General features: G+C 46.2%; 1 protein-coding gene across 2 annotated transcripts; it reads left to right on the top strand.

Annotated features, from left to right (window-relative positions):
* The first annotated feature begins 557 nt into the window (after window positions 1–557).
* On the top strand, window positions 558–20,134 carry bmp6 (bone morphogenetic protein 6). Of its 2 annotated transcripts, none has more exons than XM_023805939.2 (7): window positions 558–1,481; window positions 10,631–10,823; window positions 13,331–13,479; window positions 13,567–13,761; window positions 17,554–17,630; window positions 18,725–18,835; window positions 19,243–20,134. In XM_023805939.2, the coding sequence occupies exons 1-7, from the start codon at window positions 1,091–1,093 to the stop codon at window positions 19,390–19,392; spliced, it is 1,266 nt and encodes a 421-aa protein (XP_023661707.1). In that variant the 5' UTR covers window positions 558–1,090; the 3' UTR covers window positions 19,393–20,134. The 2 variants fall into 2 exon arrangements, with proteins under 2 accessions (XP_023661707.1, XP_023661708.1); XM_023805940.2 differs by having other exon boundaries at window positions 10,634–10,823.
* The last annotated feature ends 1 nt before the right edge of the window (window position 20,135 follows it).

The following is a 20,135-nucleotide window of genomic DNA, read 5'->3' on the forward strand; positions in this document are numbered from 1 at the left end:
TTTTCTGTGTGCTGGGAAATTGCTAACAGACCAGAGTCCTAAATCGTGTGGCTTTTTGGTTAAGGTGTGTGCTCTCACTTGATTAGCCAGTGTTCTGATATTGCTGTGAGCACTGTTAGACTTTGCTTCTGAGGTGAATACTGAAAATGATCAGTCCCTGTTATATGGTGTTCATTTTTTCATCGTCAGGGGTCGTTCCTATAGGCAGGAAAATAATCCTGTTATTCCTAGGAATTTCGGATGAGCCGTTGACGGGATTTAATTACACAAACTTCAGATAACACCTGTTTTGAAATTACTTTCTGTGTGTCTATTGAAATTATTCGATTTTGCTTATTAGCTGTTATTGCCTGTGGCAGCTGAAAACCGTCGCTTTACCGCTTTAACAGAAGTTTTCCAATGACACTGCAAATGCAAATCAGTATGGAGCAGACATGGTGAAGAAAGGATGGTGATGGAGGGGGGCATATACGGTGTGTGTGTGTGTGTGTGTGTGTGTGTGTGTGTGTTTGTCCACCTGACATTGCCCCGAAAGCCCCTCCTCCGAGCGCGCGGGCCGGACCGCACGGGACGGGGCGTGTTTGCGGCGGATGCACGCGCTTTAGTACCTGCGCCGCGAGCGCTCCAGACAGTCCGAAGCGGGAGCAGAAGAGCTGAACTTCGCTGCTTCGAAACAGATTCAATGCCGCCTGTGAACGACTAACCGCCCGATAATAAGATGTTTACTTCATCACGGTTTATTTTACTCCGTCTGACAACTTTACTGTTTGATGAAATCTGCCGGGTAGAAGAGTTCGGGCTCGCCGGAGCGGTACCGCAGCCCTGAAGTGCGCTTTGCTCGTCTGTCAAGTAGAGGAGCGCTGGATCGACGGAGCGGTACGCCGCCGTGAAGTGCGCTTTTCTTGGCGGCAGAAAAGTCCCATTTAATGGAGATTAAGGACGACGAAGTTCACGGCGCGACTTTCAGCGGCTTTAGCTCTGGATGAGCTTTCATATGGCGTGAGGGAGACACTGTATGGGCTTCATTTCGACGCTGAGCAGCGCGTCTCATTCATAACCGAATAAAGACCTGGAGATACGTGCACATACCATGATAAGCTTCTCTCTGGCTCTCCGGGGCTGGCTCTGGGGTTCATGCTACGTGTTATTTATAGGATGCAGCCACTATCTGTTTGACGGGAATAGTGAGGTGCAGTCGAACTTCATCCAGCGGAGACTGCGCATCTCCGAGAAGCGGGAGATGCAGAAAGAGATTCTGTCCATCCTGGGGCTGCCCCAGCGGCCCCGACCGCATGTGTCCCACAGCAAGTTCAACTCTGCCCCACTGTTCATGCTGGACCTCTACAACACCATCTCGGAGGAGGAGGAGGTTCCAAACCCTCACAGATTCGTGCTGGCCACCGAGGGACCTCCCCTAGCCAGCGCGCAGGACAGCGCCTTCCTGAGCGACGCCGACATGGTCATGAGTTTCGTCAGTCTGGGTGAGGCAGTGGACTCCCTCCGTGTTTTTATTCTTCTTTACCATTATCGTGTGTAATGAGGAAATTAACGAGTAAAATGTAGCACCTGGCTGGATTAGTTCACCTAGAATGAAACTGGAGTTCATTCATTATTATAAATAACCGGCGAAATTCTGCGTTTGAACACGAGGATTGATGCTCAGGGACAGAGTCACTTTAGGTGTGATTAGTGGTCCTGCTTCCTACTGGGATTTGATTCAGGTTGAGAGAAACCTTTGGAGGGGTCTGTCAGCATCCAGCGCCTCTCAGCACAGGTGGTGGGAATAGACAGAGAATTCTTTTTATTTTCACTGTACGCCCACTGGGGGAAAATGTCTAAACTGTACAAATTTCAGAGTATTTTGCAATCAGCGCTTTGATTTATGGCCCTGCAGGGAGATGGAAAAACAATTCCACACCAAAATAAATACGCAAATCTCAAGCTAATATTAAGACAAAGCTATTCTTGGCATTCAGCTAACAATACCTGCCGTGGATATCTGTGTAAATTGGCTATTGTTTTTTTTCCTCTGTTGTTTTACTATTTATTTGCGATTTTGGTATGAATGGTTAACGAATGCTTTAATCATAGGTCAGCTATGAAAGGGCATTGCTATTCCCTCCATTTGCAGCTGAAGTGTTTATAAAAGCAGTCTAAACAGAGTGAACGAAGATAAACAAGAGATTTTGCCAGACACGTTGATCAGTGGTACTGCGCTTCGGCGGTATTCTGACACAGTGCTCTGTATGGGAACACCGTGAACTGTCCCAGGGAAAATATTAATATTAGACAGAAAAACTGTGGGATTGTTTCTGCTATGCATATTGATATTTTAATTGCTTTACTGGTTTCCATTGTAATGATAATAAATGCTGACTAGCAGTGGTTATGGTGTGAATATGAGTATTTTTCTGCCTCTGCGTAATGAGCATGTTGATCTTTAAGGATGCTGCACATCTGTGGGTCTGGTTAATGGAGCAGCGCAGGACTGGATTTCACAGCTCCCCGAGACTGAATGTACCCCAGATTGGGTTACTTTCTATCTCCCTAGTAGAACACAGAGTCCTGGAGAAACCTGGAGACGCACATTTCCTTGAATGTAATAGTAATTAATGTTAGCCGGGCCAAGAGTCTCCATCTGTGGAGGTAATTCTGCGCTACACAACTGTGTGTCAACAGAGGAATTTTTTTTTTCATAATAAGAACACCTTCATGTGTAAGAGATGGACATCTGTGTCCACTTGGCCTGACCAAAGTGATTCTGTTTGCAATATATTGATGCTTGTCCATAAATCCCCAGTAGAGAATGGCTTTGGGAAACTAGGCAGGAGGGATTATGGTGGGAAGCTTGCCGACTTGTAACAGGGTTGGCAGGTGAAGTCACAGCGGAATCCGTTTGAGATTGGGCACTTTAACCAAATCACCCTTGCACATCTGTCTTGCCATATATTCAGGCATTACTGCATTGCTTATCATAAGTAAAAGGGGCATTTAAGAGATCTTTATTCTGCATGGAACTGCCTCTGTTCAGCTTCCACCTACCAACCACACCGCTGAAGCTGCCGTTCTCTGCCTTCCCCCATTGCTGGCTGTCCTCCGCATGCCTCAGAGGTGGAACACACTCAGCGCTCACTGTAGCTGCTCTTTGATGCTCGACGTGCCCAAACTGGTCTTGTTTTGGGTTCTAATTAACACAGTACAGTAAATTAACCGTGACCACAAACCGCAGCCTTCAGACTCCCATTCTCTCAGAATCCAAGTGGCCACAGCACTCGCAATTTAGACTCAACATCTGAACTGTTCTCAGTGCTATTGTCTCTCAAGCTTCCCTGAAGGAAAGTGTGTCGGCTAGGAGTGTCTGCTTTAATCTGTGAATGCATTTCCTTGCATCTATCGGGCAGCCAGTGAAATTGCTTTAATGATTAAAAATGGCAAAAACTGACAAATCATAACTTACAGTGTAGTAGTGAGTCAGTAAGCTCACCGGCTGGGGGACTGACCATGGGAGTTTACCTTGTTGTGTATGATCAAACCAGCATTCCCCATTTATACGGCTGGGAATTTCCTTGGAGCAATTCAGGTTAAGCGCCTTGATCAAGAAGATAGCAGAGAGCCCAGGGGCATGAGTCGATCTTCAAGGTGTAGTTTCTCATCCTTAACCACAGTTGTGATTCTTGGCACCTGTGAGTTTGCACCTCTGTTCCTCAGTGTTGTTTTCTGCAACTTTACCACTGCCTGGAGTGGGTAGTTATGGGGGCAAGAAGGAAAGCTGAGATGGAGGGGGTGCTTCTAGAAGATTAGCCAGGGTCTGGACAATCCTGGATTATTTGGAACCCTTGTCTTTTTCTGTAGCTGGATTTCGGAGTGCTAAATCTTTGGGTAAGCTATTTATATTGGCAGCAAAATGTGTCCCAAAACTCCAGCTGGAGCGAATAATTAACAGGCTATGATCAAAGACTTAATTGTCTGATGGAGAAGCTTAGGTGTAAAGCACTTTATCCCATCAGAAATACTTCCTGTGGACAGCAGACAAAGGGGCATAATATTAGCCCTGTGTTTTGCATCGCTCTCTGCAGAAGTTAAGAAAGGAATTCGAGACATGCCGTCCCACAAAATGAAATAAAAGGCTTATTCTAAATGATGGTTCGGGTACTGAGGTGAAGAGGAAAATGCATTAGATGCACCGCATCTGCTCACCTGAACTTGATTTATTTATTTATTTTAACAAAGATGAGGTTGGTGCTGTTACTTGATTTGTAAAAACTGGACTTCTGACCCATGTTTCTCTGTGGACCATGTCCACGTGTATTATATAAAGGAATTTAAATTGGTGACATACGATGTAAAGTGTAAGTGTTTACCTTCCTGCCCGAGTGACGACTCGGCCAGCTGTGAGGTCATGGGTCACGCCTTTCTTTGGTTACATCCATAAATGGGCTGCGGAGCCCTGAGAGCTCTGAGCTCCGTGGCTCTCCAGCTCTGCTATGGATCCCTGAGGACCCCACGTGTCCTCGGCCTGCGTCACTTGGCTGGGTGGCAGGGCAAGCGTGACACTGGGGACCCTGTGATGGGTAGTCAGATGTGACGAGCGTGCAGATACCGGCAGCAGAACATCTGATTACAGGCCTTCGTGTCTTTATCTGTCACGCGCATCGCATCCCAAGCATCACGTTCTGCATGCTGGGCTGTTTCGCAATGAGGGCATCCTGGCCTCCCGATCGGCCTCTCGCCCATGCTGCGAATTCATCACGCGTCCCTCCTCAGCACCCTCGGAAGCCCACGCTTCTTGTTTGTGGGGATTATCAGGAGCCAGGCTGTGTGCGTGCCTGCATGTCTGCATGTGTGTGTGTGTGTGTGTGTGTGTGTTTGTCTGAGCTGTGGCTGTGCCAGATAAGAGAAGGGCCTTGTTCATCAGAGGAGAGTAGGCTGGCACTCCTGGATGAATCGGGTTGCAGTGCTGGACCCAGCCATTTTAGGGAGTTGGGTGCAGGACTAGGAGAACCCCAGTGGGCCTCTGGGAAGAAAAGTGCAGCTTCTTTGCTCACACCCTATACGTTCATGCTAGCCTTCATTATTGTATCATATAGATTTGATATGAACTGGACATCCATCCACATTTGAACCACATATCCGGTGTAGGATCTCAGTAAGCCTATCCCAGGAAGCGCAGGGAACACCCTGGATGGGATGCCAGATAAAGTACATACATGAATATAAAACATTATTATCTTTCCAACTATGGAACACTTTAACCTCGGGTATATGGCCCTTCAGGCCCAGACAACATCACTTACCCAGAATCCCAGTGGGCCGTGAGCTGTGGGAATGATTGCCTTGCTGCCAGCCCCACTCGCTGTAGTCTGGTTTTATGGCTTCTCCCTCAAAAAGTTATGGTTGTGTCCTTGCCATGGATGTTGGGTGCCTTGAATCAACATGACAGGGATACAGGTATGTGAAACAGCTGTGTTTGAATGGTTTTCTCCATTGGGGGGCTGTGGGTGCATGCCTTACAGGCAGGACAATGTTTAGAGACTTTGCTGCATGTCTCGGAATAAATTCTTACTTTGCAGAAGGAAAAATGCAGGGCATGACAACATCAGAGGGTGAAAGCCACAAGAATTTGTGTGAAGAAAATATCCATGTTAAAGCTTTAGGTGCAGTTGTCTTTAATCTAATGGTTGGGATTGGTAGAAGCAGGCACTGCTTTTGCTTTCCAGAGAATGACCACCATGAGAATGACCACCATGAGAATGACCACCATGAGAATGACCCCCATCTTTGATGAATTTGATTGATTTGGATTAGATAGGAAGCCCGAATCACATCAGCCCTATTCTGGGGTCTCTCCCCAGTAAGCATCACAGGAGGAGCTGTCTGAGAAACAGAAGCCTGCTGACTAATGTAGAAGCTCAGTGATCTGGTCAGGAGATGGCTTGTGTGGGTCGAAGGTGGTGGTGCCGGTAAGTGATTTGCCCGAACCTCCTGTTTCAAATGCTCCTCATGTCAGGTTTCTAATGGTCAGTATGTCCCATTTGTCCTTAGTCTGACTATAAGCAGCTCCCATTGTTCACACATGGAAAGAATGTGCAGAAATAGGAGGGCTGAGCTAAGAAGTGCATCAGCTCTGCAGACCCTCTGCCTTCATCCACAAGTACTCATTTGTCATCGTCTTAGCTTAAAATACAGTCCAGCGGGCAGGCTGGCTTCTCATATTAATCATAGTCTGTCCGTGATTAGTGTACGTGACTGGTGTGGTATCTCCTCTACTCTGATGCGCTGATAGTCTTTTTACCAGAATCCAGCGTAGGATTTAACACTGCAGTGAAAAGTTTGTTTGACTCCAAGGTCCAACACAAGTGCTGATGGAAAGGTAGAGCGAGCTGGAGAGAGAGAGTGTCCCTCCACCTCAAAGCCCTGGAATGTGCACCACCAATATTTTGATTTCTTCTTTGGAAACAGCTGTGCTTCCCTCTTCAGAGATATTTTTTCCTTATTTATCAGATCCCTCAGGAGAAATCCATCTGCCGCCCCCGACATGGGTTTCCTCCTTTAAATCTGACTGCTCTTTGCCCAGTTGGCTGTCCCAGCACACACCTGCTGCAGCAGATTCCAGATTATTCTAGCAGGTCTATACACACCATTGGTCTCCATCTTTGGTCTTTCTGGCCAATGGCATTCTGCAAAGCTGAGTGGAAGAAAAGGTCCATTGTAATCTTTGGTTGAAAAACGGTGATACATCCATTTGGGGGGGGGGGGGGGGGTGAGGGAAATGAGGTGCATCCAAGATTGCACAGTAGGTTTCTGGTAATCCAGGTCAAGCATGAAAGCATCAGTCAGCACTTTGCATGGAGCAGTGCTTCTGTGATGTTTTAAAAAGTGGCCCTTCTTATATGAGGGAAGCTCATGCTATGAGCTCATAGCTAAATGCTATGAAATATCTAGTAAGCCACTCCTCTACTGCTCAGTTTTTAAACCAACCTCTGCTTTTGGCAACACCTCCTTGTTATCACCATAGCAGGTTTTTCCCCAGCCCTAAGCCTGTGGAATGATACAGTCCTTCAGAAAGCCCATCCATCCATCTTCCTACCACTTCTCCTGAACAGGGTCATAGGACTTTCATGAGGTCTTCTTTCAGTAAATGACCTATTCCCATGCTGGTCATTCTTCTTATATCCTGACTTTGATTTCAGTTCCTAGCTCAGTGAAGGAGATCAGAGGGAGCCCACAGATTTGCTTTTCAATGCAAACAACACAAAACTGGAAAGCAATTCAAAAACAGCTGAAAACTGCAGGACTATGGTGTCTGGCCTTGTACTGGGGCACTTCTCAGGTGGCTGGGCAGGATGGTAAAGAAATCAAGCCGTATACACCAAAGTTTGGGGTTTTCTCAGATTCCCTGTCTGTGTTGAGTGTAGTGTTTTGCCAGCATTTCAGACCACTGCCTACTTCTTTCCCCAAAGTGATATTAGGACTTTGTCCGCTGGAGTTAATGACCCCAAGCCCAGGAGACCTGTGCAACCTCAAGATCTCTAATTAAATCATATTAAATCATATGGAATAAGATTTCAAAACCTTTAATTATTCACAGTAGTGCAATTAGTTACTGAGCTGTAGGGATGTGCAAGTGGGTCCCTCATGGAACGATAAAAATTTGAGGAGCCTGAGAGTATTGGAGTATAATTACATAAACACATCTAAATTCTTGACATGCCTTGGGCAGTAGTGGCTTTTATTAGCTTAACCATTGGAGACCTCGCTCTCATCTCTGCCTCCGAGTGCTGCGAAGATGCTTAGCTTGAGCCATGGTCTCCTGTCCAAGTGACAGAGAGAAAAAGGTTAAATCACAAAGATGGCAGTGGCCCCATTGGGCTCATGTCTAACTCATGCTTTTTAAATGGGCTCACATCTTTCACTGGTGAGCTGATGTTTAGTATGCAAACCTGTCCCCGTTAACAAATATGTGATACTTACCATAGACTTCGGTGACATGAAAACATAATGTATATGATTCACTGGATCATTCATAGTGATGTTATGGGGGGGTCAGTGATTCCGTGAACCATCTGCAAACACCAGTAATCAGCCATCTCCCTGATGACTTCTGAGAGGCAGGAGGCTTATGTTGCTGCGACGTTGGTCAAGTTGACCTTGTGTTTCTGCTGCTTGCGTGTGTCTTACCCCCCGGCCTCTTTTTTGGGGGTGGGGGGGGGGCACAGAAACCAGCAAAGAAAAATGTCGTTGTTTTTCTTCGCGGTTGTGGGTGGGTGGAATAGACTAAATGTGGTTTAAGAATTAAATGCAGGCGACCGCCAAGCCCCTCGAGGGATACGATGGAAAACATTTAATGTGCTAGCCGGCTCTGACCGCTGACCGCAGCCGGCCGCCCACTGCTTGGCGATGGGATCGTGAGAGTGCCGGGCCAGGCCAGGAAGGACCACACTTCTCCCTTAGCCTTTTTCAGTCCTTATAACCTGGACACTTGGACTCAGTGCCCATTTCAGACCCCTGTGAGTGACAGTGGCACACTTGCCAGTTGTAGAGGCCAGCCAGGTCCTGCTCGTCTGTAAAGATGTTAGTCACAGCTCAGAGAAGAACATGAGGAGAACATGAGGAAGTCCCACCTGGAAATGACTCATGTAAAGCCATCAATGTTCATGTCTGCCATGTGCTTCCATAGGCCAGTTTCACCAATTGGCTCAATGCATCATGCTTGGTGGTGAGCCCCACAGTCTGACCCTGAACAGTCCACTGCCAACCTTTGTCTGAGGTGGATGGCAGACGTTGTCTTTTTTGAAAGAAGCACTTATCCTCACACCCTCATGATGAATCCTCTCAGTTGATACATCTCCTCTAATGACTTTCTGACATCAGAATCACAGAAGATTGTACTGTATATTCCTTTAATTGATTTAGTTTAGCCAAGCAGCTATGCTTTTTTTTCTTGCCATTCTTCTTTTGGATGTTCTTCCTTTACCGTCCCAGCAAATGGGAAATCAGCCATCATGACACTTGTGATTGACTAATGCTGCTGTCTGTGTTCGTTTTCACTGTAAAAAATGATGAAATCGAATAGCATGGTCTTTTAGATCAGTAGCACTTGAGTTTGCATCAATTAATTTTAGGGGGAATACCTCCAGTCAGCTGTGAGTGCTATCAAGAAGATGACCGGTCAGTAGCTCATGCATCTCATGACTTGGTGCTGCTGACGCTGACGCGGATGTTGGACATAGATGTGTGTTATTTATTCTGTATCTGCGAACATCTCTTATAATGTTTCTGTAAAATTAAGTGCTCCATGAGTTAGAGATCAGACAAACCACAAACTATTGCCGGGTCTGCCTGTGATGAACAGATAGTAGATTTTTTTCCATGATGGACAAAGAGCCCTTGTCAAGATGATGTCTCATGTCAGGCATATCTTGTGCATTTTTGACAGCACAGAAGCTTCATAATCATTCTTTGCAATCAAGTTTTGGTCATTTTCAGATTTGTCAGTATGTAACTGGGAACATATCAGGGTCTGTCATATAACCATAACAGATGCCAGATAAGTTTCCAAGGGGAACTGATGTGTGAAGGTATTTTGGGAGCTCCCGTTGAAAGGTGACATAAGCGAATGCGAAGCTGTGATGCCAGGACAAACCGAGGCATGTTGTCTAGCTGGTGCCTGCCAGCAGGGCCTAGAACCAGGATAGTGCTGTAAGGGGGCTACAACATTTTTGCATGTAGGGATAGGTTAGTCAAGGATGCTGAGCACAGTGACACTAAGTGAGTGCTAATTGAGAGCGAGTTATAAAGGGATGGCTGCTGATTGGAGGAGGGTTACGAAGGGATGGCTGATGGTTGGGGCAAGGTTACAAAGTGATGACAACTGATTGAAGGCAGGTTGTGAAGAGAATGTCCACAGTGCACTTCAACACTGATGAGCACCAGATGTGCCCAGGAGTAGCTGGAAGCAGCCTCTGGAAGGGCAGAGCTCTACTGAAGGACTCCGGCTACCCCAAGCTCATTGTCACTCTGCGCTCACCCCCTCCATCCATCTCCCAACTTCACTATTTCATTTCCTCCTGGAAGGAAGGGCCCTAGTTTTGGGTCCATCCCAAAGAGGATGGAAACATGGTCTTGCTGCAGTGAGTGTCTGGTTGCGTTTTTCTGGGTTGCCATGGTGATGGCAGCATGCATGCTGTGGGTTCATTCCCTCCATGTCTGGCTCTGTGTACGGTAGTTCTGCCTCTTTGTGGATCACTGGCAAGGACCACAAGGAGCAATCTTCACACCAGTGCTTGGCCACCCCCCCATCCTGAGATGGGTTTCCTCTTACCAACAAGCTCTTTAGTTTGTATTGATGACCCAGTGCATGGGTCATCAATGTCAAATATGTGAACAAACATATTTTGGTCTACACAACAGAGAAGACAGTTAAGTATTGTGTAGGCCGCTAAACTATTAATGGATGTTTAAAGATGTTCATTAATTAGAGGGGTTTATGTTGCGACATGTTATTTCATTTCTTATTTGTCTGGGGGTTAGTGCATCACGGGTGCTATAGGTGAAGCACCATTCATCTTCATTGTATGGGTGACATGCAGACTTTACTTATGTCTGTGCCTGTTGCTTTGCCTTTGGATAGCAGAGCATGATATGGAGATCTCCCTACAACGGCGACACTTCAGGGCGTTCAAGTTCAATCTGTCCCAGATCCCGGATGGGGAGGCCATGACTGCCTCCGAGCTTCGTATCTACAAGGAATGCACAAGTCAGGTCTACGAGAATGGCACCTTCCTGCTGTCAATCTACCAGGTGGTCCAAGAGCACCAAGACAGGTAGGCCTGTGCACCAAGGTCTTTATGTGTAATATGTGTGATTATGTCTTCTGGGTCACATTAAATTGGTTTTCTGCCAGTCTCACATGATCGTGTGTTACAGTTACACTAATGTTCTGACTTGCTTGTATGTTACAAATAGAATAAAAGGTCAAATTAGGGCCCGTGGAAATGCTCACTTTCAAAACAACATAAACACACTATGGTCTCCAGGAAGTCTTTAGGAAGAGCTTTCTGTGAGTACATGGAACAAAGCAGTGGAACACAGAGGGAAAGTATGTGTATTATTGCCGGGGGTGGGGGACATGGGGGGCGAACAGTGAGAAATGAGGCCTCTGCTTGACATCCCTGACGCTCCTGGTGTTATGTGGGGGGAAAGAACTGAACTCTGGAGCGGAATCAATGGGCATCAACAACATCCTGTCCTCTTGGTTTGACTAACAAAAGAACGAACAGGATGCAAAAACAAGACAGAGTGTCAAAGCGTATGTGGCTCAGAAGACCCAGCTCTCTGTGGTCTCTGTGGGGACCAGACACAGTCACTCCACGTTTGGTACAGCACATGTCTGGTGACATGAAACTTTCTTGGCCTTGACCTGGCAAAGTGAAGTCAGTTAAGACTCTTTCAGCTGAAGATGAACTGACTCTTTAAGATGACTGCTTAAAGGCTTCAAAAATAGTCCTGCAGAAAAAGAAGTGAGCCTGGACAACAGTTGTCAGGCATTCACAGTGAGGCACTCAGTGAAACATTCACAGTCAGACATTCACAGCCAGACATTCACTGAGATCCCCCCCGGCAGCCAATGGAATCATGGGAGAGATATCCCCCTGGCAGTCAAAGAGATCACAGGAAAGATATCCCTGCAGTAGCTAATGGGATTACAGGAGATAGATCACCCCCAGCAGCCAATGGGATCATAAGGGTGATATCCCCCTGGCAGCCAAGAGGATTATGGGAGAGATATCCCCCCCTGGCAGCCAATGGGATCATGGGAGAGAGATCTCCACAGCATCCAGTGGGATCATGGGAGGGATAACCCCCCAGCAGTCAATGGGATTATGGGAGAGATACCCCCCCCCCCCCCTCGGCAGCCAATGGAATTGTGAGAGCATGCACAGATGCAGGCAGAAGGGGCAGCTGGAGGGTGTGGGGATTGTTTTGCTTTTAGAAAACAATTGCTAATTTAAGAGGCACCATATCTGTTGATTTACTGCAAACAGTCATGTTTTTCTGCCGTTTTCTTAACCAGCAAAAGGACCAGTTACTGCTGTAAATTAAAATGAGGCTGTTCCAGTGAGGCTGTTCAAGGTTAAGAATTTAATTTCATGAAAGATATTGAGAAGCTTGAACCCCATGGCCTTATCAAATTTATTTTTTGCTGAAATATTGCGTACATGAGGTGTTTGTTCACTGCTTCCCTCTGTCCTTATAGTAAGTAGTCTGTTCTGTGCTCCTTGCATAAAGAGCCTTTTATTTTTAGAGATATCTGGAGATTAAAGGGGGCATGCTTTTCAAATGACTATATTATTGTAGGACGTGGTTTTGTGGAAACAAATTATAGCATAGTTGACGTTGTCGGAGAATTTCTGCTTACGCTCTTGATTTTTGTGTTGGGAATGCTTGAGAAGCTGGGGCTACAGATGTGCTGGCTGACATACTCTTTGCAAGTCTGTAAAAGTCTTATAATCACTCTGATCGCACCTTTAGATCTTTAACAAATACTTTGCTTGATGGTAGCCAGAGACTCGGCAGAAAAGCTCTTCTACACCGTGGTGAAATCAGCAAGCGTCTGCTGTGAGGAGAGCCCTTAGCAAGCATCCAAACAACACTCAGGGAACCCAAGTAAAATTATTAGGCAATTTATTGTTCATTTTATTAGTTTAGCCATAAACCACAAAGGAATCATAAAATGTCATTCTGTCACTTACATGCAGTCGGCGTACATCTGCTGTTAAAAATTAAATGCATTTGAGGTGCATTCTAATGACATCTGCCACAAGTGTGAAGGTGGAAAGAAGATTTTGCCAATGTTCATGACAGTCTTTCAAAGAAAAAGTGAGAGCAGAGGAGAACCAGAAACTGTGCGGCTAAACACATCTCCTGGATATCCTCCTGTCCTCACCCAAAATGAACCTTGTGACTTCCACGGGAAGCCCTGGTTTGTCGAAATGGCCCCTGGTCTTAATTGCTCTGATTGGTTCTCCTCATTGCCGTGAGAATTCTGTGTTCAGCTCACACAGTTTGAACACACTGTTCATAATGGAGCAGGAAGCTTCCAGAAAGGTAGTCTGACCCACCCTATGAGTGGCCATGTGTTGAGACTGCCTCCTTGGGTGCTGTGTTGTCCGGTCCCTGTAAAACAGCACAGATGTCGCTTGCTCCTTTCCTTTCTTTCCAGTAGCCCAATCATTCCCCAGGGCTGCCCTTTGTGCTTGTGAATACAAGGCCCCTGGACAGCGACCGCTTGATACTGTTAGATCAGGCGCTTTTGTTGCCTCTCCTGCAGGGATGCGGATCTCTTCCTACTTGAGTCGCGGACACTGTGGACAGCAGAGGAGGGCTGGCTGGAGTTTGACATCACGGCTACCAGTAACCTATGGGTGATGAGTCCGCATCACAACATGGGCCTTCAGATCAGCGTGGAGACCAGCAGTGGTGAGGCCTGTTCACTCTTTTGTAACTTTAAGATGTTCACCCTGGAGATGCTGAAGGGCATCCTCTGTGATTGGTTCTGCTGAGCAGGGAGGAGCCTCAGGCCAGAGGAGGCGGGGCTAGTGGGCCGCAGTGGGGCACTGGAGAAGCAACCTTTTATGGTGGCCTTTTTCAAGGTGAGCGAGGCACATGTCCGCTCCACACGGTCCATCAGCAAGCGTCGCCACCAGAACCGCAACCGCTCCACACAGCCACAGGAGGCGTCCAAGAGTCTGAGCATGGCAGGTTGGTCACCTGTAAATGTGGATATTTGAATGTGAACTGATAGGACTGGATATATATATATATACACACACACACACACATACACACACAGGGTGTCCATAAAGTGTCTTTACAATTTCAAAAATGTTAAAAAATTTGTTCTATGGACTCAGTGGTTATCAAAGTTTTTAATCACATTGCAAACAAAGGTACAGGACATCACTAATCTAAAGTAGAGGATCACTGATGCCATTGCCACCATTGAGGAGGGTATGCTACAGCGAACATGGCATGAAATGAAGTACCGTCTTGATGTGCTTCGTGCAACTAGTGGTGCCCATATAGAGGTGTATTAAATGAGGCAAAAAAAACCTTAAGTATATACGTCTCATTTTGTAATAACTTTGTCTTTTCATTTGCCTTTGTCATATATATATATATACACACACACACACACACACACACAAAAATGAACACAAAATAAATATGTGAGTAGGGATTCCTGGATGATAGTATGGACACGTAGGGGATGTTTTGGGGGTGAGGTGTATCTACAGGCCTGTGCGCAAAGGCAGGCATGGAGATGCCACACTTTGTTGGCCATTGATGTGGATGGAGGATTTGGGCCAGTTAATAAGCCACAATTGAGGAGCAAAGTTCTGGAAATTTAACTAGAGTTTCTTTATTGGATTACATAAGGACTGAGTGAGTTTTGGTTCCCAATATTGTGAGGCATGATTTTCTGTAGGGGGTTGATGATGTTGAGTAAGAGGGGATTATTACTACACCAGGTAATGACTCTGTTTAATTGGTATCAATGACAATGATCTCACCCACATATATAATGATTTCGACAGAGTTGTACTGAGATGTGAGGTCATGTTTGAATAGCAATAAGAGGAGTGGGGAGAGAAAAGTCATATGAGTGCTCATTTACCAGACTGACTCATTTACCAGCATTTGTTTGCAGTGCAATATGGATGCTGTTCAATACACCAAATGCAAACTATGGGTAAATATAACTGTTGCTATTAGAAAGGAATTCTTGTTGGAAGAACAGTGTTTATCTAGAACATTAACAGTGTTGCGCCAGAGATTGTTCATGATGCAAGTTTTGCCTTTGGATTTTAAGGAAAGATGGCTTGACAGGTCTGCCTTGAATACAATGAGTCTAGGAGGAGTAATAGCCGAGTACAGGATAGATTGGTCTAGCCACATCTCTGTAAAGCAGGGAATGTAACATTCATTGACGATCTGTATTAGAAGTAGGAGTTTGTCTGTTTCGTTCCTGTGATATGGGACTTTTGATATCAGCAAAGCCAACAGTGATGGGCAGGGGGATCATCTCCCACACTTCCCATATCTCCCTATCCTGGGTATGACATTTAATACAGTGCAAAGACCTTTAAGGATGACCCAAGTACGACTCTTGAAATAAAGCTAAGGCCTTTAAAGGTAAGCCAGGCATGGCCCTGGATACAGTGCTAGGACCTTTAAGGGTAACCCGGATATGGTCCCTAATACATCACTAACTCTTTTAAGGGTAATTTGGGGTTTGACCAGAGATACACAGCTAATTCCTTTAAGGGTAACTTGCATATGACTCCTGATACATTACTAAAACCTCTAAGGGAAACTCAGGGTTTGACCTGCCATACAGTACTAACACCTCTACGGGTAACTTGGAGTTTGAGCCACGATACACGCTCAGTTACTAAATGACTGTCCACTCCTGGTCTGGGACCTTGTAATTTCCCTAGCAAGTCATTAAGCGCTTGGTAGAATCAGGATGGAGCACACTCAGAGTGTCACTCGGAGAGTTGTAATGACATGCTTCTCCCCAGCTGTACTTTTTCATCTCTCCCCCTCCCAGCCCCCTTTTTGTTTACTGCTAGCATAATTAGACACTGCAGATCACTGAAGGATGTTTAATAACCTCTGTGATGAAAGACAGGAAGGCAGATAAACTCCAGTAAAAATCACATGCATGCACACCACAGTTAGATTCCCTTTCAAGTCTCTCTGGAGCTCTGAGCTCTCTGCTGAGCTCTGTGGTTCAGCCTGGCTACGCAACGAAGAGCAGTATGCCTTCTGTGCTCCCTGCCCCAGCAGACTGACTCCACCATGTCAGGAGCCCTCCCTTGTAATTGTCCCTGTAAAGTGGTATTTACCGGCAGCGTCTCGTATTTAGAGAATTCAAGAACCATTGAGTTTGAAGGCGAAACAGCTGCAGGTCAAAGAGGAGCTACTTTGTGGAACCACCTAACTTCAGCACCATACACTCAACCTTTTCCTAACCTTTTCCTAACTGGCAGTGAAAAGTGACTTGTTAATGAGTCACTGCAACATTGTATGTAAAAATAACCGAAGCCCAAATGCGGCTAAGTGGTAACTGTGTTTATTTGTTAAAGAGCCCAGGTGTTCCTGGTTGAAAGTGTGCTCTGAGCCTATGAAGCACAGAAGGTGTATGGCGGTAAATTTTACAGACAGGATATAGCTCACAAGGGAAGAGTGGTTTATGGACACAGCTAATGTGGCCTTTGCACTGAGCAAAGCCTTCTGGCAAATATTTCCTTTATTCCCATTTAAAGAGCCCCCCACCGCAAAATGTTGGTGTTCATCAGGGACTGCAGAAACCAGTCTTCCCTACATCTAGTTAGTGGTCGAGCAGCATCGCGGTGCTTGTGAGAGACGTGGGTTTTTGACCTGTTACCGGGGCCCCGTGCGGAGCAGCGCTGGCCTCTCCCGCCCTCCACCGTCACGTGTTCATGTGAAATGCTGCCGAGGAAGCCTCTCCGATGCGGAAAGCTTCACGGCCCCTCCAGAAAGGCCTTATCTCTGTAAATATTTACACATCCCCAAGCCGGTGCCGAGGAGTGGCAGGAAACGGGAGGCGGGTCAAGCCAGTCTGACCCTGAGAAAGCCCCCCCCCCCCCCCCAAAAGGGTATGGGAGCACAGCTCGTAGGGACAAAGCTCCTTCCCCCCTTGACAGGTCATAAAAATCAGTTAGAGGAACCCAGAGCGAGCCCCCCTCCCCACCTCCAACTTCAGCAGCACAGGAAAGGACTGAGGGCAGCAGTTCACGGAAGCACCTGAGGTTGCCCTGTCTCTATAGACTGCACACTGACAAGCAAGAGGCAGGTTAGAGCACAGGAACATCGCTGCTCAAGCTACACATGCCCGTTGACAGCATAAATTAATTTGGTCAGTTAAAAGCAAGTACAATTGTTATCATTCATTCATTTGATTCTCAGGCTCTTTGTGGAACTAAGTCTGTTTTGCGATTTTGAGTGTTTCTGGACGACTGGCTCAGGATTTAGTGAAGGTGTACGGCAGGGCGTAGAGATGTGATGTCAGGTTCTTGCTGCCTACCCTTACCAGGAATCAGGCAGGCTGCCCAGCTGTGAGGCCGGAGTAGTCCTCTGGGTGGGGTACCAACTCAGGAAGTGATTCCACCCCGTGCTGATATCATAGCTCTCTGTGGGTCTTTGTTACTAGGCATGAACAGAAGTAAATGCGTAGTGGGGTGTATACGAGCGTCAGTGGAAATACTGAGTCAGCCATTTACTTCTGGAGTTATTTCAATGCCAGCGATGAGCTAATTAAAATTCTTACCTTCTACCGACATCCTAACATGAGTTGCTGCTCAAATGAGGGGCAAGAATCAGGAGAAGGAATTGAAGGTAAATAGCACAGAGTAAGTGGATCAAACAAGGGAATCCTGTATATGCTGCTGTCCAGATGTGTAGGAAGCTGCAGGATTGGGGAAGGTAGCTAACAGCAAGCCACTCTGTTTGTGCTCCTCTATGCAGACTATAACAGCAGCGACCAGAAGACGGCCTGCAAAAAGCACGAGCTTTATGTCAGCTTCCGGGAGCTTGGGTGGCAGGTAAGGGGGTATTGGTGCCTTGGGGAGGAGTCACATCCCAAATGAAACCTGATGTACCTGGCAATGGCCATAATGTGTCAGAGGCGGGAGGGCAGCTCATTCTGTGCCATTTTGACCGATGTGGTACATATTTAGGACGCTGAACCTGTATGTTAACTATGACTCTCTGTGTATAATTTAATTCTGGGAATCGTTTTCCAATCAAAAGCGGGATGTAGCAATATCATGGGTCCTGTTTGGACTCTTCAGTGTGCCGGCCCTGAGGCCACTCCTGCGAGTATGCCATCACTAGTTAGCGAAGGGAAAGAATGTTACTGTTTCCTGTAAGCAATTACATTGTAATAAGACAGCACTGACATCTAGAGGAGGACTGCCAACACAGATGCACTGTGATGGTGAGAATTATGCTCATTAAGCAACCCTGCTTACCACAAAGTTTATAAAGCAGTTTTGCAATTTCTGCAGTGATCCATTCTCTGGGACAGCTGGTGTTCAGTCTTGTTGAACTACCCAAACAGTATGAGGCCCCTTGGAAGACGAAGAAGGTCCCGGAAGGGTCTCTCAGGCGCATAACAGCAAATGTTGACTCAGTCTGACCTCTTTTGGATTTGAGAGGTCCCCCATGTGGGTCTTGAAGTCTTTAATGAAAGGAGACAAGCACAATATGCTTTAACAGGGAGTTTAGGAGGGTGGGGGGTGGTGTAAGCAGGGCCTTCCTGGCCACAGTTGAACTCGCTGTGCCATTGTGGCCGCTAGGGGAGGTGGCGGATTTCTGTAACAGCCATCATCCTTGTCATCGGTGCTACTGGCTGCACTTTGCAGGAGCATGACTCAGTGGGGAAGACTGCTGCTCGGGGCCTGCCAGGATCAGGAAAAACACTGTTTATAATGGATCCTGGGAATGTGGAATGCAAAGGGGTTGCCGCTTGCAGGTGCAGGACAGTTGTTTTTCCTGATTACAGCAACTTATTAATGGAGATGCGGTGTGGAGAGTAGCTGCTGGTGGCTCATGGGATGAACATGTCAGGCTGGCGGCAACTGCCGAGTGAACCCAAGTCAGCCCAGATCGCTGCTTCTGTCTCATTTTTCATTAGGATTGGATCATTGCTCCTGAGGGCTATGCTGCCAACTACTGCGATGGAGAGTGCTCGTTCCCTCTCAACGCCCACATGAATGCCACCAACCATGCCATCGTCCAGACGCTGGTGAGAGGCTCGTCCCATTCTTTCATCTGTTTGTACAGCTGAATATTATCGCTTGGATAAAATGACGGTTTTCCTCCAGAGGTTTCCACCAGTTGCGTTATGGCCATAGGCTTGACTTCAGCGCTATATTTCCTATCCTGTTTAACGTCGGCATCCGTCTGCTGTGAATCATGTGCCATTAAAGGGACTGGTTTCTGAGCATTTTAATGTGCTCTGTGAATTCTGCCACATCTGTCTTCACTTCGGATACAGGTTACCGTTGTCCATTTCGCAGCTCACAAAGTACCTGACAGAAGTGGTCTGCTATGTCAATGACGTATTAACAGCTTTAAGGTTAAGGATGATGTGTTGAAAGCCAACATGCGATACAACTGAAACATACAATAACATTGATTGGTATCTCGTAGGTTCACCTGATGAACCCGGAGAACGTTCCCAAGCCCTGCTGTGCACCCACGAAGCTGAACGCTATCTCGGTGCTCTACTTTGACGACAACTCCAATGTCATTCTAAAGAAGTACAAGAATATGGTGGTGCGAGCCTGTGGCTGCCACTGATATCTAGGGGGCGCTCTCCCTTCACAACGAAAGACTGAGAAGTGAAAACTGCTGCTTTTTGACAGAGGGACTCATGGTAGACCTTCAACTCTGGAGACCATAAGGAGATGAGCCAGATGCCATCTCCAAACTGAGGACAAAGCATGGTGTAGGCGAATGTAGTCAGATGTCACTGAAACTACTTGCGTGGGAAGAGCATGAACCTGGTTACACTCCACTCTATAGAGAAATGTATATGACTAATCAAAGCTTGATCTTAACATATGGGCATCGGTTGACATTGATTTCAAAGAAGCAGCATAAGCAGATGTACAATCCTGAAGCATCCAATCAGATCAACTCTGAGCCAGCTTCAAAATAGAGGAAACTGCTAATTCAGTCAAACAAATCTCTGTAATAAGATGAAATAATGAAATATTTACTATTTAACTTTGAAACTTGAGTTTCCAAAGTAATTCTGCAGTTTAACATCGGACCTTTTTCTACGGCCAGCTGTCAGGTACCATTCTAAACATAAAAAAACTAATCAAGCTGCATAAACAAATGTTTTTAGGCATTTTAAGAGACGTTGCATCCTTTTTGTCAAAACCATTGGTCAGCTATATATAAATATATAAAGAAAATACCTCTAAGCTGTTTACATTACTGAATCTTGTTTAAATTCTACATGTAAATACTTGTATATTGTTCATCTTATTTATTGCACCTCATTAAATCATGTCACCTTATGGAAAATAAGCAAC

The sequence above is a fragment of the Paramormyrops kingsleyae genome, chromosome 1 (genome assembly GCF_048594095.1).
Source record: "Paramormyrops kingsleyae isolate MSU_618 chromosome 1, PKINGS_0.4, whole genome shotgun sequence".
NCBI classification, from domain to species: Eukaryota; Metazoa; Chordata; class Actinopteri; order Osteoglossiformes; family Mormyridae; genus Paramormyrops; species Paramormyrops kingsleyae.